Source organism: Trachinotus anak, unplaced genomic scaffold, assembly GCF_046630095.1.
Source record: "Trachinotus anak isolate AG129_WGS33_773 ecotype Australia unplaced genomic scaffold, CSIRO_AGI_Tana_v1 ptg000008l, whole genome shotgun sequence".
NCBI lineage: Eukaryota > Metazoa > Chordata > Actinopteri > Carangiformes > Carangidae > Trachinotus > Trachinotus anak.
In genome coordinates this window covers 9,829,942-9,857,351 of record NW_027273859.1, presented here as the reverse complement: position 1 = coordinate 9,857,351, position 27,410 = coordinate 9,829,942, and the positions used below count along the sequence as shown (strand labels likewise).

The 27,410-nt window shown below is 42.2% G+C and overlaps 3 protein-coding genes across 6 annotated transcripts in view; 1 reads left to right on the top strand and 2 right to left on the bottom strand.

The window, feature by feature from the left end:
* igsf9b (immunoglobulin superfamily, member 9b) overlaps positions 1-16,559 on the top strand; it is a 29,517-nt gene extending 12,958 nt beyond the window's left edge. For 3 of the 4 annotated variants that reach the window (XM_071482461.1, XM_071482463.1, XM_071482462.1), the window contains 19 exons: positions 4,706-4,852; positions 5,953-6,104; positions 6,301-6,418; positions 6,837-6,978; positions 7,452-7,597; positions 7,738-7,880; positions 7,986-8,126; positions 8,207-8,323; positions 8,412-8,562; positions 8,668-8,779; positions 8,887-9,062; positions 9,168-9,406; positions 9,594-9,678; positions 9,831-10,001; positions 10,174-10,210; positions 10,602-13,982; positions 14,137-14,306; positions 14,503-14,714; positions 14,934-16,559. In XM_071482461.1, the coding sequence (XP_071338562.1) occupies positions 4,706-4,852; positions 5,953-6,104; positions 6,301-6,418; positions 6,837-6,978; positions 7,452-7,597; positions 7,738-7,880; positions 7,986-8,126; positions 8,207-8,323; positions 8,412-8,562; positions 8,668-8,779; positions 8,887-9,062; positions 9,168-9,406; positions 9,594-9,678; positions 9,831-10,001; positions 10,174-10,210; positions 10,602-13,982; positions 14,137-14,306; positions 14,503-14,702 (5,828 nt within the window). In that variant the 3' untranslated portion in view covers positions 14,703-14,714; positions 14,934-16,559. The remainder of the gene's footprint in view (positions 1-4,705; positions 4,853-5,952; positions 6,105-6,300; positions 6,419-6,836; positions 6,979-7,451; positions 7,598-7,737; positions 7,881-7,985; positions 8,127-8,206; positions 8,324-8,411; positions 8,563-8,667; positions 8,780-8,886; positions 9,063-9,167; positions 9,407-9,593; positions 9,679-9,830; positions 10,002-10,173; positions 10,211-10,601; positions 13,983-14,136; positions 14,307-14,502; positions 14,715-14,933) is intronic. The other variant, XM_071482464.1, reaches the window with a different exon arrangement.
* Positions 16,560-17,754: 1,195 nt separating this feature from the next.
* Positions 17,755-23,658, bottom strand: gatd3l (glutamine amidotransferase class 1 domain containing 3, like). The gene is made up of 7 exons (XM_071482459.1): positions 23,438-23,658; positions 23,270-23,322; positions 23,078-23,191; positions 22,812-22,943; positions 22,587-22,679; positions 18,913-19,078; positions 17,755-18,786 (listed from the first exon to the last, which is right to left on the bottom strand). Exons 1-7 carry the CDS (start codon positions 23,552-23,554, stop codon positions 18,652-18,654), a joined length of 810 nt encoding a protein of 269 aa, XP_071338560.1. The 5' UTR covers positions 23,555-23,658; the 3' UTR covers positions 17,755-18,651.
* Positions 23,659-24,312: 654 nt separating this feature from the next.
* Positions 24,313-26,946, bottom strand: tmem127 (transmembrane protein 127). Its single transcript, XM_071482460.1, has 3 exons — positions 26,162-26,946; positions 25,904-26,068; positions 24,313-25,803 (listed from the first exon to the last, which is right to left on the bottom strand). Exons 1-3 carry the CDS (start codon positions 26,403-26,405, stop codon positions 25,493-25,495), a joined length of 720 nt encoding a protein of 239 aa, XP_071338561.1. The 5' UTR covers positions 26,406-26,946; the 3' UTR covers positions 24,313-25,492.
* Between the last annotated feature and the right edge of the window lie 464 nt (positions 26,947-27,410).

The window sequence follows — 27,410 nt, the reverse complement described above, 5'->3', positions numbered from 1 at the left end:
CCTTTTCGTTCGTAAACCTAAAGTGGAATTAACAACTATGCTTTAGCAAATATGAGTCTATTTGGTGACTCCAAAAGCGAAAAATAGCCTAGTTGAAAGGTGAAACTGATCACCTTTATCACCAGCAACCAGTTTTTCTACTGCAGCTAGACCAGGATGATGTGGAGCAAACAATGACACAATGAAAGAAGAATAGATGGCTGCAACTAGGGAATTTCATGTTTGCCAGCTTAGAGCAGCAGGTTACCTTATGGCTTAGGTGTGTCACTGGTCAGATTCAATGAAGAGCATGAGATCAGAGTCAGTGATTCATATTAAATCCTGCTCTACTGTGGATTTGTAGTCCAAGTGTATTTGTGTGGCCTGTGTGAACAGTAGGAGGGTAATATCTTAGGTAATCCTCTGTTGTGAGATTACTTAATGTGAGTGCAGAGTTGAGTAAAATTACATTTTATTTTTAGCAACAGTGCCCATTAATCATTTTCTTGATGGTCAGTCCAACTAATGAAACTTTAGGAAACTAACAGCTATTAACATCAGTGTTGTATCTTCCTGACCAGAAAAAAGACAGAATTCTGTACTGGAAAACACCTCAAACACCTATTGCAACCTCACTGCACTGAAATCCAGATTTTAAGAATTTTAGAAATAAATACTTTGCTTCATGATCATGTATGAATGCTTGTGGTAAGTTGCTGCTTTAGTGAAATTTGGCACGTGAGCTGTGTGTGCTAGCTGGTGCAGGGGTTAACAGTGCCGGATAGAGTGAGAGGGACAGAGTTAACTGTAATCTATCTCACGACAAAGAGCTATTCATAAGAGGGTTAAACTGATTAGGGAGACAGGAGGATTCAAGAGAGAAATTTGGGGGAGTGGGAGGGGTGAGCTGTCAGAGGCAGGGGGCCGGTCCCAGACTTATGATTGTATTCAAATCAAAACACATCCCACAATGCACCTCTGCCTGGCTCTCTTATGCACATACTGATGGACAAAGAAAAGCAGTGCTGATGCTTCTCCAAACAGAATAATCTATCTTCCTCCATAGTTACCCCTGCTATTGTATCACATGTAATTCACTATACCCATGTATTACTAAGTCAGTAAATACCAGTGGGAACCCTCAATCCAAAGATCACATGTTGATTCCGTTCCTTGGGAACAAGAAAAGCCTTGTCCTGCAGCCACAAAACTCAGTAAAAATACAATATTACTACTACATGAAAGTAAAGTGCTTTATATCACAAATGTAACCCAAAATGAACAAAAGTATTTTGGGTAAAATGTATGTGGTATAAACTGTCCTCATCTCAGTTGCATTGCAGTGGTTTCACTTGCACAAAAGCCACATCAATCTTGCCTCAAAAAAAAAAAACCTAATGGGAGATCAGAAACCGTGAGACAAGCTCAGCTTCTGGCCAGCGGCACGGCTCTAAAAGCTGAGTTATTCCTAACCTGACACCCACTGGGCGAGAACCTAACTCTCGCCAATATGAAGAGGGTGCATCTCAGAGGTTCACACAGCACCGATGGATTAGTGTTTCCATTTTCTACCCTTGGCTGCACTGTAGCTTGACCTGTTGGAAACAAGGGCTCATTTGAAGGTAGACTGAAGCTGTCATGTGATAGCTGCTGGAGGAAAAACAGTGAGCAGCAGGAGGAGGAGGAGGGTGGACACAAGAAAGGAGCAGCAGCTATTGTTTCAACCAGTCTGTGTTCACCATAGGGTCTTATGATGTTTGTCTCTTGAGGACTACTCGTGGACATTGTGCTAATGTAGCACCAAGGGGAGTGATGAATGTGTCTGCTGGGGAGTTATGGAGCACTGAGGTCAGAAAGGTCAACCTCTCATTGGTTGTCAGTGGATTATCGATGCACACAATTTGAGTAGCCTCTCTGTAACCTCTCGTTCAATTCCTCTTTGATTTAAAAATAGGGTGGGTTCTTACTGATGTGGTTTATCATTTTTCAGCTTTTGTGTTCAATTATTCCAGGATATTTCCATTGTATATGTGCATCACACCATCAGAGAGAAAAAAACCCTTTTTTTGTGAACAATCTTGGGGAAGGACACCTGCCTAGTACCATTTAAGATCCAATTTCAAGTCCAAAGATGCAACATTCAAATTTAAATAAAGCAACATTTGTCACACAGCGTCGGCCTTTTGTCTGTCTACAGGCTGAAAGGAAAACAATGTCCTCTCTTTTTCTGCCTCTCGCTCATTTCTCTCTCCCTTCACTGCCTCATGTGCTGTGGATGGGACATGAGATTGTTTTTTAAACCTAAACATGTTTTTTCCCGACTTGTAATTTTTCAAATCTTTGACAGAAGAAGCCCACCCTTCCCCCTCTTGATCGACCCGCCCATACCATGTTTGGCCGCACTGTGTTTCTAAAGCAACTGAATTCAAATCTAAACCTACAGCCCGGGCTTTTCTTGGTCTCATCACTATGGTAACCTGGGAGAATGAGGATGGGGGGGAGGAGGGTGCCGTCTCTTTGTAGTGATGGACAAGAGGGAGGCTACGGGAAAGGGTTAAGCGTTCGACAGAGAAACTAGAATTCCCCTGTTGAGACTGAAGGGGCAGGGCACTCACCAAATTTTGAAAATCAACATGTATACACACCCACGTGCGTCTGACCCTATGAGACCAGTGCTCACGGTCAGTCAGTGGGATTTGCATGGGCTGCATTTTGGTCATGTTACAAAATATGAAAAGAGGTGCTATTTGCCTCAGTGATCTTTAAGTATCCCATAATATTTAGCCACGTGAGACTTAAGTGTGTGTGTTAAAGAGGGTTTGTGTGATTTTGCACGTGAAAGTGTTTTTCCTCATAGTCTGCAGTGGGCAGTTAATTCCGTGCCTGAGAGGAAAAGGTTGCAGCTCGGGAAATGGGCAGCTCAGGGAGGATCCCTCACAGAGAGATAAGAGGAAAATGCCTAAAGTTATCCCCACACCTGTTATCATCTGTCTGCACATTTCCTCTCTCTGAGCCCTACCCACTTGTTCGAACGGTGCTGACTTGAAATCAGAGGTATTCATTTTATGGAGACTTTAAGTGAGCACCGCCCATCAAACGCTGGCCTGTCTTTTAGGAGGTCAGTCAATCATTAAACCTAACTATTAGGCACAGCAACAGCCCCAGTCAGGAATGCAGGGTTAATTGTTAGCTATTGATGTCTGTCTTTACTCTCAGTGTGTGTTTCACCATGTCTTAAGGCCGTGTATAGAGTTCAATGAATTTCATAGCTTTCAGGCTCTGCTCCAGTCACTGCTGTCTGGTGGGAAATCAGTGTGAATAGTGAGGATATTGTGTTTCTTGTGATATTGTTGTGTCAAGGTTGTGGGAACTTTCAAGAATTCTCTTGTGTAATATACATTATCTATGTGGTAGGAGATGATAATTGTGCTCAACCTAAAAATTTTATTCATTTTTTAAAATTGTATTTATTTATTTGTTTATTTGATAGGGACAATGCATGACGATACGTCAGTATAAAACAAAATACATGATGTAAACATGCTGGATTATAGCAAAAATGCTAGTTTTCATCCACAGTCCCTGGGCAGGTAACAAATAAAGAGGATACATTTTTTCTGTTTGCAGTGCTATATTGTTCAATACTTTGCACAGAGGAATGAACAGGACAGCCATTACTCATGTCATCTAAGCAACTTGTTGGTAGCAAGCAAGAATGACGGGATGCCAGAAACTTCTCCACATTTCTCTGTTTACTTTCAAACTGCTTCTGCCAGGGCCTGGTATGAGCAACGTGTGTGTTTCCCTCCTGCACACATCCTCCTGTCGTTTAAAGTGCTGAGATTGAAGAGGGGAAAAAAGAGTTCATTGAGAGACAGAATAAAAGGAGGGGGGTATGGGGTGGGTGGGGAAGGGTAACTTCAGTACCCTGAAAACCAGGCTGCAGTCACCAGGCAACCAACAGATCAAGTTTCAAAGCCTGACAAGAAGTTGTAAGAAGTACAGAGAGGAGGGGGGAGAGGGGGGTACAAGGTGTGTGTTCTCGTGCATGGATCCATCTGTGTGTTTGAAGGTGTTCACACACCAGTTCAGAGCATGCATCTGCCATGCCTCACATTGTTTATCTCTGGCCAATGCCCCTCATTGATAAACAAAAACAGGTGACTCATTTCATTATATAACTGCAATAGAAATCCCCTCTGAGCTGAAAATGACAACAATGAAAAGAAGAAAACAGTTTTTTTTCAATTTTGTGATTTAATAAAACTGCATTCAGGAATTCCTGGCATGCTCATTCTAGCTTTCCACTCCACCCAAACCCGAAATGATAGGACACCGTCTTCATCTGTAAACAGATGCATATCATTACAATCATCACTTTAGTGATTCATGTGTTTGCCACTGACTTCTCATCCACTGAGCTGCTTATTTATTTTGGCTACCACCTATTTTCATAAATCTTAATTATGTGGTCCCTTATTTGTTACAAACTTTGGAGCAGCAGTTGATGTTCGCACTGTGTGTCAGTTTGTCTGCTAGCATAAAGTCTATGACTTTGACTGTGGCCTCTGTGACACTGGATGCCTGTGTCCTCTGCATGGTAAGCCCTCTTCCTGCATGTGCTGACTCTGCCTGTCTGGCTGTGTGTGTCTGTGCGCTGACCCTATCTCTCTCTGTCTCTCGCCCTTTACTCTTTGCCCTCCCACCCTCACCCCTCCTTCTACAGGCCGTGTGTCTCTGACCCGAGGCGCCTCTCTGGTGGTGGAACGGCTGACCCTGGAGGACGAGGGCTGGTTTGAATGCCGCATCTTGCTCCTGGACAGCAAAACAGATGACTTTCGTAATGGCACATGGACCTTCCTCTCCATCACAGGTGCGACACTGCAGGGTTTTGGGGACATGGGAGCGGCTCCTTTGGTTACTCATCACTGGCACTGTCTGTGTTTAGAACAGACACAGCATGGGGCCTGGCTGAGACTCTGAAGTGCCCTGGCAAGCTGAATATCCTGAGCGTTGTTGCAATGTGTATGAGGAGGTTCTGTGTGTACAGTGCACATGGTGATCAAATCTTGTCTTTGTCAGTGCCCAGCCTGCTGTGAGATGATGTCAATGTAGGAGTTGGTTTTAAGAATAACAGGAAGAGGACAATGTATGTGCTGCTTGTGTGGGATAGAGATTAAGGTTAAGGGCTCAGATCTATGTCTTTTTAACCCACCTACTTGTCACTCTCTGTCACATACACAATGCTTATGCACGGTAGAGTTAGAGGGTGAAAGGTAGGGATTCGATATAATTTGATGTAATTGTACTAAAGTGTAGATGAGCACCAGATGCCTTTCAATATGCTCAGTAATCGCAAAACCAGACTTAACACAGAAGCTTGTTCATAGAAAGCAATGACATATTTTATCTAAAGCTCACTCCAATTAAGTGATTATATATATTTATATAGATTATATATAAAGGATAAACTCACTGGAGACAAAACACCAATCTTGGCAGTGTTGGGTCTTTGTTCTGTTCTCCCTAACTCAGGCAAGATACACTATGAAATGTACTGTTTGCCAGTTTATATAATTTCACTGGGATTTGCCGAGGTTTGGTGGTATCTCAGCTACTGTGCTCCATTTACATTTGTGATACTCAAAGCAACACCACATTTGGAAACATTAACAATGTCTCTTTCCAAATATACTGATACAGTTACTTTTAAAGATCTATAAATCTTGTTTCAGTTTCAATGAGAACACTATATCTGAAGAGGATTCATTTTATATATAAGTATACCAACTGCCTAACTCAGCACACAGGGTACAAAGACTGCTCATGAAAACATCTGGTGATTATTTAGACACACATTTTGTTAAAACATTGTCCAATTTTAAATGCTATTGTGGACTTCAGATTGTCTTCTATGTCCCATGTTTATATGTAAATAAAATAATTATTTCATCTGCAATATCTTTGTTCTAGCTCCACCCGTGTTCATCAAGAAACCACCAACTTTTGTGGAGGTTCTTCTGGGAGACTCACTGACTCTCAGCTGTGGAGCCCATGGCAACCCTCGACCAACTGTTGTCTGGCATAAAGATGAAAGTCCAATTGAGAAACATGAAAAAATAAAAGTGAGGATGATTAACAGATGGCTTCTGCAGTATTTGAATTAAATACTTTATAATTAGCATTTTCTGTATGAGCAGTGGCTTCACGCCTCTTTGAAGCACTGCTTTGTTGTCCCCTCCATGACTGCTTCACGATCTTCCTCCAACTTTTCTCTTTTTTTCTTTGATCCTCTTCATCTTTACCTTCGTCCTATTTTAGGTGCTGAATGGTACCTTGTCTTTGGCCTCTGTCACAAGAAATATTTCAGGCGTGTACAAATGTCACGTGTCCAACTCAGAGGGGAACCTGAGCCACTCCACGCAGCTACAGGTCAAAGGTCAGTGTTGAACTGTCAATCATCAGGGAGAACGGAATTTCTGTTCATCTTATGTTTAAGCATGTGCTGTGATGAGCAGGTAACAAGACACAGCTTCATCATCAACCACACGTTTTCCTGAGACAGACTACTTCATTTACATGAAATTGTTTTGTCATCCCTGTCCTGCTCAAAGGCTTTATGGTTTATGGTAGCTGGATTACCAAAATCCACCTTAACAAGTTTGTGAATTCCGGTTACATAGTCTCTACTGCCACCTACAGTCTAGTCTCTACTCCTGCAATGATTTAAGACTTCAGACTTTGCACAACTCAACACTGATCTTTCTACTATTCCTGATCATGACTGACTGTGTCACTTTAGACAGGCACCATATTTAGATCAGGAGTCTTATGTTTTTCTCCACTTTGCCAAAAAGGTCCTCCAATCATCATCATCTCCCCAGAGGACACCACTCTCAACATGTCTCAGGATGCAGTTCTGCAGTGCCAGGCTGATGCCTATCCTTCCAATCTCACCTATGAGTGGTTGAAACAAGGACAGAATGTTTACCATATTGAGTGAGTCCAGGTCTTTAAAATATCCACACACACAAGATATTTCATACAGCTTTTTTTCTAATGTAAAACATAGTCAGACATATTACAAAGAACCATTCATAATATTATCTTTTACTTCAATGGAAAATTATGAACAATGTTTAAAGAAACCTTTTCTGACTTGCACAGGTTTTCTCTAGCCAAACATAATGGATCAATCCAATGTTTTTTTTCCAAAGCCTGTTGCTAATACAATCAGTTTTAATTAGATTATTTATAAGACCATTATAACATGCAGTCGTGAGCACGTTATAAACCTGAGATAAAGGAGCTTGCAATTCAGATTAAGGTGACTTCTTCTTCTTGTAAGGTTATCCTCTGATAAATAACCTTTATAAACAAACAAGCTTTTTCTCACTGCAACAAAGAGTTTTTGTGTCAGTGTCACATTGATGACTTTAAAATGCACCATGTTTTCTATCTTTTGGTTTTAGGTCCCTTAAATCCAGAGTGAAGATTCTGGTGGATGGAACACTTCTTATCCCTAATCTCATCCCAGAAGATGCTGGCAACTACACCTGTATCCCAACTAATGGCATATTGACCCCACCCTCTGCATCTGCACATCTGAAAGTGAAACGTAAGGGTTTGGACTATTACCGTTATGTTTTTGGTAACTCTGCCGTTCAGAGTTACAGAGATAGGAGCAATTCCCAGCATGCCCTGGGCGACAGTGTCTTTAGTTAGGTCTTATGTTTAATATTTCTTCTTTCATCTTAGACCCTGCACGTGTAGGCCGAATGCCCCGGGAAACATATTTGCCTGCAGGCATGGAGGGTGTCATTGTCTGTCCTGTCCAGGCTGATCCTCCTGTGCTGTATGTCAACTGGACCAAAGATGGAAACGATTTAAATCTTGACAACGTAAGTTAATGTGCCACAGAAATAAAACATCTCATGGAGTGGAAATGCTCACAAAACTCACCTGAGAATCACTGTGTGTATTTTGTCCTCCTTTTATGTGTCCAGTTCCCAGGTTGGATGGTGAACTCTGAGGGCTCTGTTTTCATAGCAACATCCAATGACAATGCAGTTGGCATGTACACCTGCACTGCCTATAACAGTTATGGCACAATGGGCCAGTCTGAACCTACAGAAGTCATTCTGCAGGTAAGGCTGGGTTTCTTGGCTTTTTACTCTTAGCACCGTTATACATGGATCGACATAACAAGACTCCACCCCTCCTTCAGGACCCACCATCAATTCAAGTGCCTCCTCGGCGTGAGTATCTCCAGGAGGTGGGCAGAGAGTTGATCATCCCTTGTGAAGCCAGTGGAGACCCCACTCCAAACATAACATGGAGCAAGGTACAGGACGAGATGTTCAACTCTAGATACAAATGCTACAGAAACACTACTTAATTACTCCGTTTAACTTGCCTGTCTTGCCTCATAGATTGGCCCAACCCCTCGCTCTCCGTACACTGTGTTGGCTAATGGTTCCCTCCTGCTGCGGCCACTCAGTAAAGATCATCATGGGGGCTGGGAGTGCTTGGCCACTAATCGTGTGGCGACTGTCAGTGCAGGCACTGTAGTCATGGTGCTGGGTGAGTGGGCCAACCCTATGTCTGCAAACTAATATGCTGATATATCACACTTAACATGTACTGTTGACAGTTATAAACTTACAGAACTGTTTTTCTGTCTCTTAGGCACCAGTCCTCATGTTGTGTCGTCAGTATCTGTCACTACGGAGATGAACCAGGCCAACGTGTCCTGGGTGCCTGGCTTTGATGGTGGATATACCCAGAAGTTCACAGTGTGGTCAGTAAGACAGAATACACACACTGTGATGCAGTTCTCAGCTGCCAACAACAATACTAACTGATTTATTTTGGTCTTAATTTTGGCTGTTTTGAAATTTTTTCCAGGGTCAAGCAGGCATCCAGGGGGAAACATGAATGGGCGTCTTTGCCTGTTCCCACATCCAAAAACTACCTTCTGGTGACCGGGCTACTTGCTGGCACCGGATATCAGTTCAGTGTCCTACCTCAGAATAAACTCGGCTCTGGACCTTTCAGTGAAATTGTGTCTGTGCGAACACAAGGTTTGTGCAAGTGAACTCATGTCCCGTTTTTAGTTTCCCTCACTGTAATGCTGTTTTGGTTTCAGTATGTATCAGTATGAACTAATATCGGGTCTTTTTTATCAGCTGTACCTACAGAAGCACCTACAGCTGTCACTACTCTCCCAATCCTGGATCCTCCCATATTCCTGTCAGCTAACCGGACTGACCAAGGTGTACTCCTCCAGTGGTCGCCTCCAGAGGCTCCATCCTCTCCACTGACAGGCTATGTGCTGCAGGCCCGCAGGGATCAGGGCCAGTGGATCATCCTCAGCAGCAACATCACTGCCAATCAGAGTGAACTACTTGTACATGGACTGCTAAGGGTAATGATCAATTTATTTCATAACCTGGTTGCATGTAATTAATTGCTATTGTGCCAAAAAATTGTGTTTTACCAAACTGCTTAATGACTTATAATGAAAATATCTGACAAAGCAACTTCTACAAGCGTACTAGTTTATATTTTCATTCAGAGGAGCTAATCAAACCTCTGATCTTTTTTTCTCTCAGGACTCCAGTTATGATCTGAGGCTGATGTCTTGTAGCAACAAAGTACTCAGTGAACCCAGTGAGGCTGTCAGTGTATCCACCATAGGTAAGCGGCTTTGTATAATTAACCACAAGCATTAAATGCATATTGAATTGACATGAGTTTCTGCATAGATATATTTTTGGGTATTTAAAAAATCTTTTAGTTTTTAGCAATGGAATTTGTGATTATGATTACTGACTCTGGCCTGATTACAGGGATGGAGATTTACCCCCTGCGCCCAAGTTTCTTGGAGGTCATCCCCGAGCCCCTGTTGGCTGGTGTGTTAGCAGGTGTGTCTTTCCTGTTTGTGGCCATCATCCTCTCGTTGGTGACGGCATGCTATATGAGTCAGAGGAGACAGCGTCGGCGCAGAAAGAGAAGACAAGGTAAAACATCAGAACACAATGCATTAAAAATGTAATTGCTGTTTAAACTCAATTGATGTGCAGAAAGTGCAATTGCTGATTTCTGAGTTTATATTAAACACACTTTGTCATGATTGGATAATTTCAACCGTGCCATTGTATGATATTTTAATAATTTCTTCTTTTTTCTTAGATCTGCCATCTGCCTTCCAGAAGAACTCATCTCCAGAGTAAGTGTGCTTACCAATATTTATTTTCAACACCTCTATTTCTTCATATATGTTGTGATTTTAATAGTTCATGTACAGTATTTATTACTCACTGTATTTGTGGCTCTGTTTAAAAAAAGCTTGAATGTTTTTTTTATTAATGCATCGTTATTATAGCCATCAGAAGACTGGGGTGAAACAGTGAAAGCGGCTAACAAGCTAGTAAATGATGATTTACATGATCTGATGTGTTGATGACATTTTGAGTACATACCAGTAATGAAATGAAGCTGCTTTACAAACATGTCATTACAATCTGTGCTGTCCTTGATGTATGTAATCATTTTTTGTTAGAATCTAAAGTACTGTAAATTGTTAAAAGTAATTTTTCTTCTTTCTTCATCTTTTTCAGAGCTCGCTCACCTCCTCGCAGCCCAGACAGTGTTTTAAAGCTGAAGCTGTGTCCACCACTTCCCTTCTTCCCCAACACCTCCTCCTCACAGTCAGATCGGTCCTCCTTTGATAAAGGCAGCCGTGGGGAATACCACGACCAGAGGAAACAACTCTTGTCCAACTCGTCTCCACCACCTCATTACACACTCTTTGAGAGCCACCTGGGGTCTCAGGCTCCCTCACCAACTGCTCTGGAGTCCATTTCCAGAGGGCCAGATGGACGCTTCATTGTCCAGCCACTGTCAGATGGTTCCAGTCCCTCCAATAAGAAAAACTTAAAGAAGGATGTCCTGCAAAGTAATGGTGGGGCAAGTGGATCAGGGAGCAACCACACGTCATTCAGGGACTCTCCAAAGTCAAGCATCTTGAGCTCAGAGAGGGACGAGAGGAAGGATTCTCCTCTCACTGTGGACATCCCAGAGCTGAGCAGGCCACCTTCCTCTCCTGGTAGGGTACGGGCCATGGCCAGAAACTTCTCCCGTCATGGCTGCTTTTACTCTGACGATGAACAAGGCTCAGAAGCACTACTGGAAAGAGCCAGCTTCTATTCAGACAACAGTGAGAAAAAACCGAGTGATTCTCTCAGAAGAAGTTTGGGCAGGAGAACAAAGCTTCTGGAGAGAGATAAAGACAGACCTCACCTTTCAGGCTACCAGCCTATGGAAAGTCAGCTGACTAATAACAGCACCCTGGTCTCACAACTTGACAGTGAGCTAGAGAAGGATAGCATTAACAAATGTGTCCAACTTGCAAAAGAGAGGGAGGAAATTGAGAGGGAGTTAGAAAGCTATACAGCCAATCAAAGAAGCCGTGGTCGTGGGAGAGATGAGCGACAGTCTAAAATACCAGAGAAACCTCAAAGGGATGCACCCAAGTCAGAGGAAGAGCCCATATGGAAGCCACAAGATGTTACTATCAGACAAAAACACAGGACTTCAGGCCAGACAAGTCGGGTATCTGATTATCGGAGGGCGTGCTATTTTGGGAACACCAGCAGTCCCATGGACCGACTCCCTACGTCTCGCATACAGTGGGACATTAGCCCTGTTACCTCTGTCACTAGCCTCATTCCTGTACAGACCCCCCAGGAGACTACATCGCCCAGGTCACAGCATCCCCGCACATGCAGGGAAACCTCAGAGGACTCGCTTGCAGTTAATTCATCACGGTCTCCGGTCACCCAGAACACCTCCCTCCCCATGCTCTCTCCTGACGTCACCTCAAAAAGCTCACCTGCGCTGTGTTTCGAAACACCAGACAGAGCCAGGTCATTGAGTCCTCAGAGAGAGCCAGATATATGCAGGAAGTCTGTAACTGAGCAGGGCTTACGGGGAATGACACAGGACAGAGGTGTTGCTTCAAGGTCCAGACATTCATATGCTTATGCAAGCACTCAGCCCTGGGATTCAGCTGCCAGAAGTCCATCAATCGACTGTGAGAGGCCTCAAAGTTCAGCTTCTGCATCATATAATGAGCCTGGGAGAACTGCAAACTACACAGCCACAAGGGATCCCAGTCCCTCAAGTTATTCTACCTTACCCTACGAACATCATGACGTAGGGGCAAAGGCCAAAGACAGAGAGACTCAGGGTCAGTATGACCGCCGGAGTTCAGGGTTTTACTCTGATTTAGAAAGAGAGGGTGTCCGAACACGCTCCAGGAGGAGTGACAAATGTCTTTTCTCTGATAGTCCCAGCCCTATTTCAACACTGACTCTTGTAGAGGAGGTCGAGAGTGACCAGTCCCAATTTTCTGTGCCCAGAATGTCAGAGTCTTTTAAGGCTAAGCCTGCAGCCTCATCTCCTAAAATGTCCCCACTGCAGACAAGTGCAATTCTGGAGTACTTGAGTCTTCCAGGTTTCATTGAAATGAGCGTGGATGAGCCTGTGGAAGAAGCTGAAGTCACAGACACTGCTGGGCAAAGTTCAGAACTAACGCAAGATAAATCTCTGGTGGCTAAGCCTGATGTAGTTCCTAAAAACTGGGAGGTTCATGTTCAAGAAAACCAGGAAATGGACTCAAACAAAAAGGAGGTTTGCTCCGAACAAACTCATTCTGTGGGTGCTGCAGAGTCCAGCTTTGATGCTAGTAGAAGACAAGGCTATAAACGCTCCCTCCATGTGGAAGCTAGAGATTCTTCACTTAGAGTAAGATTTCCAGATGAGCTAAGATCATCATCACCAGGTCCAGAGAAAACATGCAAGCAGCTCTATAATGAGAAAACACAAATTCGATTGGGGAATAAAAGCACAGACAGACCTGGATCCAGACTTGTATCCAGGTCAGCTCACACCTTGTTCAGTGCAGCTAAAGGCATGGCAGATATAGTGTCAAAACACTCCCAAAGTTTTGTAGACGGTAGTGAGTCTTTGTCAGAGCAACCTCAAAGACAAGCTTTTCAGGGTAGCAGGACTAATAACATTGCGTCCCGGATATGTCAAGCCCCTGTGCCCTTTCTAAAGAAATCCTTAAGTATAGGCCCTTGTAGAACACTCTCTGGCATGGGGCAGCCTCGTCCTTTCCTAAAGAAATCCATCAGTTTAGGCTCACAGAGGTGGGAGCACTTTGAGAGCCCAAGGACATATATTTCTGAGAGGTGTTACTGGGACGAGTTCCCAAACCCAGATGGCAGGCTGAAGTCGTACAGTTTGGGCCGCACTCCATCTGCCCATCCCAGGCCAGGCCCCTCGTGGAGGGAGTACGTCCCATTCAGACGCCCCAGCATGGGGAGTTTAGAGAGGCCTCATCACGCACAAAGATCTTTAGCTAGTCCTTCCTACCTCACTCCTTCCATGTACCCACCCAGACAAACCTCTGTCTCCCCGATGCTGGAACCCTCTGATCCACGTCGACAAGCCACTGTTTTCCCAGAGTCGTCCAGGTGGTCTCCCTCTTACCAAGAAACTCTGAGATCTACTCAGCATAAATATATCCCCATGCCCTCCTCCATCCCTGTGCCCCAGTACCAACACTGGCCAGGTTCCAGAGGGGACAGCATGAGACCCATGGACCCCAGGAGGGGCCCTCCAAGGTCCTACCTGCCCAGGGGCATCAGCTGGCCCTCCCCTTATTATGCCCCCTTCCCACCTAGGGAGGGAGATAGTTACAGACAGCCAGACAGGATGATGGGGAGGGGAGGGGAGACTGAGATCCGGGAGGTCAGAGAGATCAGGGAGGGAGGGAGGGCCAGTTATGCCAGTCAGAGCAGTGGTAGGGGTAGCGCTGGTCTCTTTCGACACTCCCTGTCCATCACTCCCACACTACTCAGCTCCCCCGAAACCACAGAGGAGAGCGAGCGGCACAGAGCTGAGATGGAGCTGCCTGAGAGGAGAGCGAAAAGGTGAAACACCACCACATCTGGACAATAACAACCAACACACTGGAGTGTCTTCATGGCAGAGGGATTTATTTATGTTGCCAAAATAACATTAGTTGGTTTTGTTTCTTCCTTGTGATAACTGTTATATGACCATTTGCTTTGTGTATCTCATTAGAAGGAACACATCAGTAGATGAGAGTTATGAGTGGGACTCTGCGGATGCCTGTGTGGACTCGGAGGTCCTGGACGCCATGAGGTTTGATCAATCACAAATGGGCTTCCGGAGAGGAAGGGGGGAGCTCAGATATGATCAAGCTGGTGGCCTCCAGGACCAGCAACAGAAAGGTGAGGGTTTTTTTTTTTTTCTTTTACATTCTCATGTGTGTGATGTTTTGAATCTTGCATGCATCGTTGTGAGTGTAATGCTTGATGTGATGGTGCTGCATGTGTTCATCCTCCTCTGCCCTTGTGCTGTGATTATTGTGAGCTTGTCCCATGACGTGCCCATCCATGCATTTCCTCTCCCTGATGCCCTCCCTAGGCCCATCTCCCTCAGTCAGCCCGCCAGTTTCCAACCCACCTCGCTGCCAGTTCAGCCGCTCCCTAAGTGAGGCGCGCTTCAACGCTCTCCGCCAGGAGTACCAAGAGCACCGGCGGGCTCAGGAATCCATCTGTTCCCGTGAGCCATGTCTCACTCCTGGCCACGATTCAGACTCTGACTCCAGCTCCGCTCTGCTCTAGCAGCTTAACTCGGTCCGTTGTTGTGCCTGCCCTCTCACCTCTTTCCTTATTTTCCACCTGTCACTGCTCATCTGCCTGCACCTTTTTTTTGCCTGATACTGTATCATCCATGTGCAGTGAATTTGTGCATGCTAAAACCTATGCTGCTTAATTTATAGTTAACATGGTTTAACCATGTCCTTTTAGGGACTGTTCTCTAACTCTGCACTGCTCTCTGTCTGTCTTTCACAGATATATCTAATACAGACACCAAATAGCAGTTTTGATGAACAGACGACAGCACTGTGGTCCTGGACACTGTCACACCTCACTGGAGCTTTGTTATGTGAAAGAACTTGTTTATAGTTTTTATCTTCTGTTACGGCAGACTAAAGTTAAGCATTTTAAAGAGACTGCAACTCCTCAGTTGTTATCAAATGACATATTCATTCCACTGTGCTTTGCATAATGAAGCTGAGAAGGGATTATTTATTTTTCTAAGAAGCTTGTTGAACTACATTTGAGGATTTTGTTTTCAAACCATGACAATCAGGTACGTGGGGCCCCTTTGAGAAATGAAAAGCTTATCCTTGACTAAGACAGGTTTACTGTTGAGAGTTGAGGAAGACCTGCTTTATAAAAGCAGCAGCATGCTGCATTTTACATAATGAAGGCTGTATTTCAAGTTCATGTCTATTGCATCGAAGACTTCCCTTTAATAATAAAGGGATGCTAATGACAATGATGTAGGTCTGTGTCCAAGATAACATCTGTTTGTGGAAATGTCATCTGTGTTTCCAATGAAATAATACTCGCAGCATTTTCACCACCTTATCACTCTGAGTGTGACAAAAAGTACTGAACTGATAGTACTTAAAGATCACATGATAAGGCAACTCTGACAATTGTACAAAACAAAAGCTCTTATCAGTTCATGCTCCCTAACTTTCACACTGTCACTGCAAACAATAATTTTCTGTATTTAAAAGAAGAATTTGTTTATTTGCCTATTGGTTCCCTGAAATCATTTCATGTTTCATAGGTATTATCTGCTACAGTAACATTCCCCTGTTGAGACTTTATTCAAATCACTTCACATAATCTCCTAGTATCTGTTCAAAATGTACACATGTTTATATGTACCTTAATGTGAATGGAGCCCACTGTATTGTATATTCCTCTTCATCATTTCATCAGATGAGAAAATGCTACTTTACTCCACCTGAATCTGTCAAACATTGCCTCTGTAATTAGATAAGAAATACTGTAAAACACAGGGAAATAATTTTTGCCTTATATATTTTGTTGGGAGAACATTAGTTAATTGACACTGGAAGGGTTGAGCTGACAAGTTCATTAGACAAAACTGATCAGAGGATTAAAAATGATTGAACATTTTTTTTTACATAAGTTTTGCTCACGTGATAAATATTTCTGTATATTTACTGAGGTGAGTTATGATATGCAACAATGTTTACAATTCACATCACAAATGTGAGGGCAACACTGTGAATATTTCATTGACTTATGATTCTGTGTTTGAATTACAAGTCTGTTGTTATGAATTTTGTGCCCATTAACCTTTTTTTTTGTTTGTTTTTTGTTTTGTTTTTACTGGAAAAGTGACAAAAGCTGTTTTTTGTATGTCACCTGACAAACATATTTAAAGAATATCCTTGTAGCTACACTTTGGAAAGATTAAACATTTGTTTTAGATTTAATTACAACCCAGATGAAAATCTTCATATGGAGTGAGTTTGTATTTCTGATGATGAGTTTGGAAGTTTTGTACAAACTGGAAATTTTTATATCTTGCCACCTGGTTGTTTTTGTCATTTTTATATGTTTGTAATAAAAAATTGTTTTATTCTTATTGTACCAGACAGAGAGAGGGTTATTTTTTCTGGTGCTTTTAGGAACACAGCATGTGAAAAATAACACATTTGCTCTTTAACTTGATCATGTCAACTAGTTCATGTCCAGAGCAGCCTCACTGTGATTGTCTTTAAAGCTGACTTACATCTGGTTAACCCATCCTTTCCTTTTGTCTTCCTTTTCCCTCTTGTCTCATCCCTCCCTTTGCTCATTCCTATTCACACTCATTCACATACGTATCCCTCTTTTCTTCTTCTCTTATTAAAAGCTGTGCGTACTCGACCTCCTGCCTCTGGCCTCTAACATTGGTTGACACAACACCTGAGATACTTCTCTCATATCATTAAACTTTTCACCATCATTTTTGTGGTCCTCGCCAGTGAAACTAGATTATCCATATTGAGTGTACATATCACAAATCACATATTTTGTTAGCCACATAAACAAGTAGGCTTAAAAGGCCTTTTTTTTGCCTTTTTTGTGCACCAGTTCTTAAATTTTCTTCTTTGAAATCAATACTGTAAAAAGTCCTTAAACTAAGAAACTAAGAATCTACGAGCAGCTCTGTGAGGCTGGCCTTAAATACAGCATTGCTCTGAGCTAAATGCTGACATGAGCATGCTCACAGTGCCAATGCTAATATGCTAATGTTTACTAGGTACAATGTTCACAATAAGTGGAGTATTCTAACGTTTTCTAATTAGTATTAAACAAGAAAGTACAGCTGAGGCTGATGGTATGTCATTAGTTTTTCAAAAGATTTTACTTGAAGGTGGCGCTACATGAAAAGTCAGCGGACAATCAAAGTGAGTAAACTTGGTCTTAAGGAACATGAATGTCTGCGCCAAATTTTATGACAATCCATCCAGTAGTTGCAGAGACATTTCACAAAATGACAAAAATGGTGGTAGTAGGGTAAAAGTCAGTAGGATACGTCCCTTGGGGACTATGAATGTCTAACTTCATGGTAATTGCTCCAACTGTTGTTGAGATATTTCAGTCTGGACTGATGTAGTGGGCCAACTGACTGACAGACCAACAGCGCCCTCCACAAAGTCGTGTTGTTATTTTCATCCTTAAATTTTCCTGTTCTTCAACATACTGTGGATACTGAGTTAGTGGAGACTAGTGGAGAAAAGTGAGCCGTCTCACTGCAAGATGCAACAAGTGTGATGAAACATTGCACAACACTACAAGAAACTGTCCATAACATTACTGTTTATTTCAAGGATGTAAGTGAGAGATTTAACATCTTATAGCTCTGATGGAGTTTTATTAGAATTACAATCTCGTGGTTGTATGCCTCTGTCAACCAGCTAAGTTGCAGGAAATATGATCACAATCTCCCCTTCCTGAGTTACAGCATTGAATAATGGCCAGAGGAACATTATGATGTCACACTGAAGTTGACCTTTGACCATTTGGATATAAAATGCAATCACTTCATTTATCTTAACAGACATTTGAGTTAATTTTGTCCTAATTCGTGTATAAATTCATGAGTTATGGTCAAAAATGTGTTTTGTGAGTCCAAGTAAATGTTTGTGCCAAATTTGAAGAAATTCACTCAAGCGTTACTGAGATGTCGCCTTCACGGGAGTGGGATGGATGGACAACCCGAAAACATAATCAAAAATCGGGTGAACTGTAAGTCTGCATTTCAAACATGGTGTAGAACCTCACAGGTTTAGTCCAAATGAGACCAAACAAAACCAATTGCTTTGTACATCCCATGTTTGATGTACTGATGTACTATAAGGTTCTGACCTTATGGTTTACAAGGTCAGCTTTGGTTGACAGTTACACAGATGTGTCTCCAGTTCCAAACATGGGTCAAAGTGAATAGATTGTGACCTGAAAGTGCAGATCTGCTCCTTGTTGGTGTTATCTGGACTCATACAGATCATTTGGCCCACCCCCACATGTGGCATGTTTACCCCTATCAACCAATACCATCAATTACACAAGACAAGCCAACTGCTCTTTAACTAAAACATTTATATTGTTTCAGGTAAGAATTCATCACAATACAGACATGTAAGTTGTATATCAACACCAACTTCCTCTATTGCTTTTTCCGGCTCATTGTCTCAGCTTACTTGGTGGACATACGCATGACATGTTTGACCATATTTCCAATGCCATCAAAAATATAGTGATAGTGATACTCTGTTTCCCACATGAAGGTAGGGGTGCTGACCACTTTGTTCTTCTCATCCACATAGGCTTCGTACAAGACAAGGTCAAGGTCAAAGCGGGAGTTATTCCAGAGCAAAAATAATGACAACATGAACACAAATCTATGCAGATCTTGTCACGTAAGACATGTATTAGATATGAATTTTTGAAAGGATATATATGGCTCGCGGACGTTGTGGCGTGCACCCATGCTCTTTACAGCCTGCACCATGTTCGTGTGAGGCCAGTTCCCCCAGCGAGTGTTGTCATCTCGCTCATAGCCCATGGTCACCTCGATGCTGGGAAGCACACGGCAGGCCAGTATGGGAGCCATGCTGGCCAGTCTAAAAACAGGAGCAGACAGGTGAGGCAGGGATTTTATCAAGTCGAAATTAACAGGCGAGACTGATCAGGGTGCGAGAATAATTGTCTTACCAGTATCAAACAGGAGGGAGTCAAAGCCTGAGAAAGTAAAGCTCTCTCAGCAGAGAGTGCTGGGACTGCTGCGTGAAGCTCAGCCTTGTTAGTGAACTTAGTGCACTTATAAAACTGCTACTGCTGATCAAATGATGTGTATGAGGCAAAATTACAGACTGTCAGCTGTTTATTATTATCATTTGCCAATAAATAAAATCATGTTAGAATGAAAACATGCTCATTTTGTGCAGTTTTAGTGGGATTATACAGAATTCAGAGTGCTTCAAGTCGGTGTTTGTCCCTGCAACTTGACTAGTGTTTCATTGACATGAAACCGGAGCTGATGCTAACAGGAGCTTAATTAACTTTAATCCCTTTTCCACATTTTAACCAGCAGTCTTAGACTACATCTGATGTAACAGTGTGTTATTTAAAGCCCCCATGTGCGAGCCTACAGTATGGTCCACCCACACAGGTGTTTCCACTTATTGTACGTGACTGGACCTCCTCTCAGGCCTGTGTGGGAGCGCGCTGATATCACTCTCTCTCTCTCCTGTTATTTTCACTGGATACTTGACAGAAACAGGTTTTGCTGTGCAGTTGAAATAGCTGTTGAAGTTAGAACATATTTCATTGTAGGAAAAGCACAGGTCTTTCTAAAAACATTTAAAAAATGGCTCCGTTTTGTTCAACTGAACTAGGATCATGAAACTATTGCAGCTAAAAGGAATTCACTATTTCATTATTTATACCTGTGCTTTCCCCACTGTGCTGTCTTCTCTGAAAGAGTGCAAAGTAAGATAAAAAAAAAAAAAAGAAAAGATTTTCAGTGCATAACTCAGTCTTGTAAATGCTTGTAAATGAGATTTGCCCAGACTTTCAGGGCTCTGTCAAGCTCTGGAAGGTTTGCAGGCAGCACAGTGAGAAGTCTAGCACATGAAGAATGATAGAGACAATAGAAAAAGAGAGTCATATTTGACTGGTACATTTATAAACCTGGACATGATATCAGGCAAATAGAGATCTACAGGTTCCACAAATATGGGGAGTAAAAGCTGTTTAGTTTCTCTATTCCATTAACATTTCTCCAATATATTTTACAGTAAATAGGCCACAGACAGTTAATAAGGCTAATGCACATCAAGTAGATGTATGACCACAGCACGCAGACACACAGTAAGCTACATTCAGCTGCTGCTCATATGAAAAATATCCTACTTTAGAAGAAATGAGTCAGAGTGAGCAATTTCTGAGCCACTGAGCATTTTTTTTTATTATAAATTTTAAAAACTCTGGTTACTTCTGTTGACAGTGTATGCAAAGATCTGCTTAAGTACAGTCTGTGATCATGAAGAGCTGTTTTAAATGTCTGCCTGAAGCACTTTCCCAAGCACTGAACATCTGCACAGTGATACCTGCCTCGAAAGCTCTGGGAGTCGACATACCTCAGTGCTGGATGTTGCAAAGTGAGTCACTGAACTCATCAAACCAAATCTGACATTTAGCTCCTCCAGTTCCATAAACAGCAAAGTAAGCAATCTGAAGCCAGCTGACCTAGCTGATCACAATCCAAGTGCAAATTGTTTTTATTTTCTGATAAATTGCACAAAAAAAAAAGAAAGAAAGAAAGAAAGAAAACTGCCAATTCCTAGGTAAGGGTGTATCCAATTGATTTACATCTTGTCTTTTATTCTCCTAAATCAAACAGTAGTGAAACACTGATAAAATCTGAGGACGTACATAATGAGAGGAGCTGCAGCTGGAGGGTTTGTGCTGTGGAGGAGCTGCAGACGAGTGTTAGAGTCTGCCACCATGGGCTAAATTATTACTTTGAGGAAGATGGTCCGATGCTAAATTTATACGCTGCTTGTTTTGTCGACAGATTGGTTTAACAAGACACCAATTACAGCTCTGTCAAAACAGGACAATGGAGGTGGGTGCATCTGAAAGCAGTGAGGCATCTGTCTGCTGCAGCAACATGTGAAGCCCAGTGATAATTCTGACTCCTACATCGCACAGCAACGTCCACTTTGCACATGTTTGATAAGTGCCATCATTCGCAATCAGTTTTTCCATTGTATTTTCATCTCGGATCAAATGGCCATAAATGGTAATAGGAAAGGATTACACAGGTATTAACCTTTTTTAAATGATAGCACAGTCAAGGTCAAATAAACCTGTGTTGTCATGGTGACAACTGCTTTGTCCCCTTCCTCCTCCTCCTCCTCATCTTCCAACTCTACTCTTTAATTCCTGTGATGCTGCGTCTGTTGCCATTCTGCATCTGGCCACCAGGCGTCCCCTCCCCCGACCCTGTCGCCTGTCTGCACAGCTGCACCTCATAGCCCCAGCGGTCTCCCTGTGCCAGTGTAGTGGCCAAAGGATCAGTCACACTCTGTCCGATCACATACTGTATGTTGCCTTCATTCTGTCTTGCCTGCTTTGACCCTGTGGATTAGTTTGCCTGGTCTCATTGCCTCCATGTTGCCTGCTGTAGCCTAATACTATCCTCTTTAGAGAGTAAAACCTGATTTTACTGCACCTGCTCTTCCTACCGTGTCTGTTGTGATCACTGAAAGACAAAGTGGAGACTTTCACCAGATAGCCTCTTAAATGGTGCCTCCTCTTGCAGGAGAAAGTCATTTTTCAAGAAGTTCATTGAGCCCATTTCTGAACCTTCTGATGTAAGTTAAGGAAAACTTTGATTTCAATTATTTAATGCAGATTTGTATTACATTTTAAATTTGCCTTCCATTTTGTGAATGTTTTAAATTTAATTTAATATAGTTTTACTATAATAAAATACAAATGCAAATGTCCATGTGTCCATGTCCATGGATGTTGAATTACTTCACACATTTATTCACAAGAATATGCCACGACCATTGGAATCATTTTTACTGGTGGTGAAACCAAATGAAGTTTACATTATTACATTATAGGTCAGACTATAATGCAAATTCTGCTGATGAGAATAAGAATAATAGCAGCTTCTTTTATCTATATTTATATTATATTTACAGCCAGAATATTCTTTATGCAAAATATTGATATTGATTCACTTTTGTATTTTTTCATCTATAAAAACTCAATATTGATTGATTGACCATTTCCTCTCTACAGCTGCTCCAACGTCCCAATTCAATTACAGGGATTGTTTAAATCTGGTTTTTATCTAATCTGATGTAATCTAATGTAATCTGATTTAAAGTGTGATACTAGTTAATGACAGTCTGCAATTTTGCTCCATGTTCAAATTTAAAATGTCCATTTTAAGTCACTCTGTAGCCCACAATAAATAAATAAATAACAATACATAAACAAATAAAAATAAATGCTCCCCTACTATTTGAACCTATTGATCATACATAAGTGGAGTACTACAGTATTGCTCCTTCAGCGATGATAGATTAAGAGTGACAAAGTGATACATACCCAATGGGCTTGCGTGAACGGTGGAAATCTTTAAGCACCCTTTCCACATCATTATGGAGTTTGCAGTCTTTGCCATCCTTCACAAAAGAGGATCTAAAGAGTTGAGAGTTATACACTACTGTTAGTGCTCCATCGTCACCATGCCAGCTTATATTGTATCCAATTTGACTCTATTTTACACCACACAGTGTCACAGTGACTACTTCATATTTAATTAATCCTCACAGATTCTTGGTGACGCCGTGGCCTCCGGGAAAGATGACAGCATCGAAGCTGTTGACATCCAGCTTAGACAAGTCTTGCATTTGCATCATTCCTTGACCATGACTGAAACGAGCTGACTCCGTTATCATGTTCCTGTGTAATGGCCAGAAATAATCATAAATACTACCTTGTGGAATTAGTCAAACCAGGTGAGTCACATATAAAGTTCAATATGTCACTGGCCCCTTCTATGACCCACGTCCATCAGTGTTTCCTAACAAGCCTACCGGTTCTCGCCGGAGGCAGGTTGCTTTCTCATGTGGTCCATCACATGCATCTGCTGTTGATTTGGAGAGAACATCTGGAAGCGAGCACCGTTACGGCTGAGGTGGTACATGGTGCTGAAGACAAGAGTTGTGAGTTACCATCTGTGCATGGTGATATGTTCATGCAAAATTCCTGTCCTGAGTCATACTCACTATACTCCCTCATGGACATCAGTCCCATCCCACCAGCCACATCCTGAGAAAACCTGGAATGCATCGTGATTCACAAACCAAATGTGATTCACAAATCACAATAATGCCCATAGTGATATTTTGCCTACCTCGTTTTTGCCTGATGTTTTGTTGATTTCTTTCACTTACCACTGCAACATTGGTATTTCCCCAGTTGCCATAGTCACCGTGGTGAACAAAGCAGGCAGGCTGGCGAGAGAGAACAGCCAGTGTTTGTTTGGACAGCAAAGTCCTGGTTGCCAGCATGGTTTAGCTTCAATCTCACTGTTTGAGAAGGAAAATATGACTTAACAGTTTGCCACTGAGCCTGTAAAGACTTTAGACGGTTGTAGTATTGATCCCGCTGTGACTGTCTGTATATATACCACTAGAGTGTAGCCAAGTGACGTTTTCCCATAAGCTCTATTTTCTCAGAAGCCTTGACTGACCTATTCCCCTCCTGAACACCCATCCTATTAATACCTTGTTTATTCATCTGATTCACTTAAGTAATTTGGTGTCGGAGTGACACATCAGCTTTGGAGAGTAAGATAAATGTGTAGTACTTTAACCCATGAAATATCTTGACCCATTTAGACTTTAATTCTTGGTAATGTATCTGAGTGGAGAAAGCTTCAGAATCCAAGCAAAAAATATCTTAAAAATATAGTTTTATGTATTAGGGCAGTTCACTTATAAAAATAGTAAAAAAATAATAATGACTTTTACACAACACTCTGAATCTGTAGGAAGTTTTTGAAAATGCTTCTTACTATATATACAATGCCTTTATACATCACAAGGCATACTGCATGCCCTTTAAAGTCTATTAGGTTGTAAGGCTCTTACTCACTGTAATGCCAAGTTGCGTCTACAATGTCTAGACAGTAAACCCAGGTCAGACGGAAACGTCAAAGTCAGTATTCAGTTAAATTAAAAGCACAGCTCCAACCTATAGGCTGCACTTGGTGGAAGAAGTTCCCAAGGTTCAGTGTCAAGCTACAGAGGACAAACGTGGGGCAAAGTATGGCATTTACTTTATTATGACCACTTTTTTTTTTATGTATAAACGATCAATATTTACACATTGGTGATGAAAGTATAGCAACAAGTTTGAGGAACAAAATGCAGAAAATGGTATGGAACAGAACAATATACAAACAACTAGAATCACCACGTCAATCACAATTTTAAGCCTCAGCTGGCATCTTATGTGGGATGTTCCCACAAGATCCTGCCAAGAGATTTAAAATTTGCACAGGAAAGACCTCATGCACAGCAAACACATAAGAAACTGTCACATATGGCAATCACAAAGTACAAATAAGGTTTCTGTTTGAAATGAAATCCAGGAAACATGACATGACCAACTTATGCAGTGAGATTTATGTTACTAAATGTCACCCTTATTGTGAACATACAAAAATGTTTCTCCATTTCTCTTAAAACACACAACACATGCCATGATCCTTTTTAAAAGAAAAAAACACTACAATGATCTGTCTCACATTTCCTAGTGTTATTTCAAGTACAGATGTGAATAAATAAGACTAAACCAGTAACAGATGTCTAGAAAGAAGAAGAAAAAGAAAGGAAATAAGACACAGCACAGACAACTAAATAATAAATAAGGTCCATTTGATTTTTTTTTTTTTAATAAAAGAAAAAGTCTAAAACAATCTTCTCAGTGTACTTCTGCATTTTTGATGTATCAGTAAAGTAAAATCATACACGTGGCAAGCATATCAAAAATTAAATCAAATCGATGCTTAACAAAGCTCCATCCACGTCCAACGAAGAGCAACACAACCGCTGACAATCTGCCGACAGCGCAGCTTCATTAAATGGCATTGATCAGACTGTGGCTGTTTCATCAATTACTTGTGATGAGCCATGTTGAGCACTCTCCACAGTTGAGTTTGCTTTACATGTAAGGACCAAATCCTAAAAGCCATTTACATGCAAATTACGAACAACTTCAGTGGTGAAAGAAAGAATCATCCCCTTAATTTCTGCCACCACTAAAGAAAGCTTTCATGCACCCAAGCACTGTCAGTCAAGGAGTCTGTGCACTAACTGTGCACACACTGTGGTCATTACAGAGTATTTGCAAAGATATCCATTTGATAAAGAGTGGGATTTGCTCATCAAGCCAATAGCCGTGCTGAGAGAGAAGCGTGTGTTAGCAAGGCCAGTCTGGTGGTATTAGGGCGTGTACGCAGGCGGTGGCTGAAACTGATTGGAAATGTCATAATCAGCAGGAAAGGTTTCACTGCTGTCCTCCATCTCCGAGAGCAGCTCTAAAGCCTGCTCCTCCTCCTCGGTGGGGTAGTGGCGCAGGAGATTTGCGGCTGTCGCAAGGATAGAGGCTCCACCTGCACCCGCCACCAGGTAAAAGCTGATGGCGAAAGTGACGTATATGAGAGAGCCGTGGTACTTTTTATGTTGCTGCTGTAGTGACAAGATGAGTTCTGAGGCCCAGTAGCAGAAGCCTATCACTGTGGCGCACTGCAACACTGAGGAGACAGAGAAACCAACATGAAGTGGTCACAAATGACAAATTGTCTTCTCTTTAAAGAAATGAGAGACAGGAACTGTAGAATGACAGATTAATACCTGTGAGAATATGTGCAAATGCATATCTGCGTGTGATCTTTAGCGCAGGGTGTTTGGGTCCAAACACATCCAGGAGGAAAGCAGTCAGGCTGCACAGGATGCCCAGGAAACAGAAAGCAGCAATCACCCTCATCAGCAAGATGGTCTGCGGGTTCACACAGTAATCTGGAGGACACAGGGACATCACAAAGCATTACAAGTGAGCTGTACCAGATTCATTTCTGCTGCAGGTTTTAACAAGCTTGTGCTGATCCTTACCGTCCAGAAGCTTGGGATCAATATATCCCAAGACATCTGCCACCCCCAGCTCTGGTCTAGGACAGGTGCCTCCATGAACCCGAAGCCAGGCCGGTTCCGCCAGAGCCGTGCACAACGCTGTGATGGACAGAGCTCCGGGCAGAGCCGACACCAGACTCCGCTCCGGCTGCTTGGGCAGGGAGGTGCCTCCTCTCCTCCTCCGGCCTCCAGGAACAGTCGATCCCGGTGGGGCGTACATGGTCATCCAATCTCCTGATCTCTCTGTTGTAGTGCTGTTGTCCCTTTACTGTAAATAATGTGACTGCACTGACCGCTCCGACGCTGAGGTCAGTCGACAGACTAACCACAATACGACCAGTTAGCCCGCACAGCTAACGTTACCGAGGCGATGAACGGATGACAGCGACCCTGGCGCTTGGTTCACCGTGGTATCTAATGTCTCTAAACGAAGTGAAACCTTACAACTATGTCCTTGATGAAAACAGGTTAAGTATCTGACTGACGGAAACACAATAGACAGATGGCCTTCAGGCCTGTTAGCCCTGTTGTTGGTATCTGAGGGTAACTCACGGCTAATGCCAAATGTCACCGATTGTCATACAAAATATACTTAATTGACGAAAATTAGATAAACTACAACATAGTGACTAATTTAGCTACCTACGCTGATGAAAAACAACCATCGATTTGGTACAAAACAAAGAGAAAACAAAACAAAAGCAGCTTACGCTGGCTTCCTGTAAAATATCGACTTCCTCAATCACACCATTCTTCTTCGTGGCTTCAATAGACTTCGATCTGAACGGGAGTTGTGATCAGTGCTCCCCCTACTGGTGACTCCTCCACACACACACACACACACACACACACACACACACACACACAGAGAGCAGTAAACGTGCTTTTCTGCATTACATTATTAAGGCATTTAAAAAAAAATAGCTACATACATTATTTTCCCTTTATAAGCCACATAAAACATAAAGGTGGAAGAAATGGTACTATCTAGTGTGTACAGGCGTAAATAGATACATTAAGTCACTGCACTTTATTTATAGATATGTCGACAAAGAACAAGCTCCAAAGACATATATTACACACCAAGGCACAATTATTAAAAGTAATTATGCAGATGATAAATAAATAAATAAATGAATGCAATAAGAATTACATTTGAGACAACAATTAAATACACCTCTAATCAATAATAATTGATTATTCTTCTGAAAGCGATAATTGTCCATTTAGT

Coding starts and splice junctions, on each gene's coding strand:
- gatd3l (XM_071482459.1), bottom strand. CDS start 23,554: ATGCTGGCAACCAGGACTTTGCTGTCCAAACAAACACTGGCTGTTCTC. Junction 22,944..23,077: donor CCTGCCTCCGGCGAGAACCG/GTAGGCTTGTTA, acceptor GCCATTACACAG/GAACATGATAACGGAGTCAG. Junction 18,787..18,912: donor ACAACGTCCGCGAGCCATAT/ATATCCTTTCAA, acceptor CTTGTCTTGTAC/GAAGCCTATGTGGATGAGAA.
- tmem127 (XM_071482460.1), bottom strand. CDS start 26,405: ATGACCATGTACGCCCCACCGGGATCGACTGTTCCTGGAGGCCGGAGG. Junction 26,069..26,161: donor TGATCCCAAGCTTCTGGACG/GTAAGGATCAGC, acceptor TGTGTCCTCCAG/ATTACTGTGTGAACCCGCAG. Junction 25,804..25,903: donor ATTTGCACATATTCTCACAG/GTATTAATCTGT, acceptor CTGTCTCCTCAG/TGTTGCAGTGCGCCACAGTG.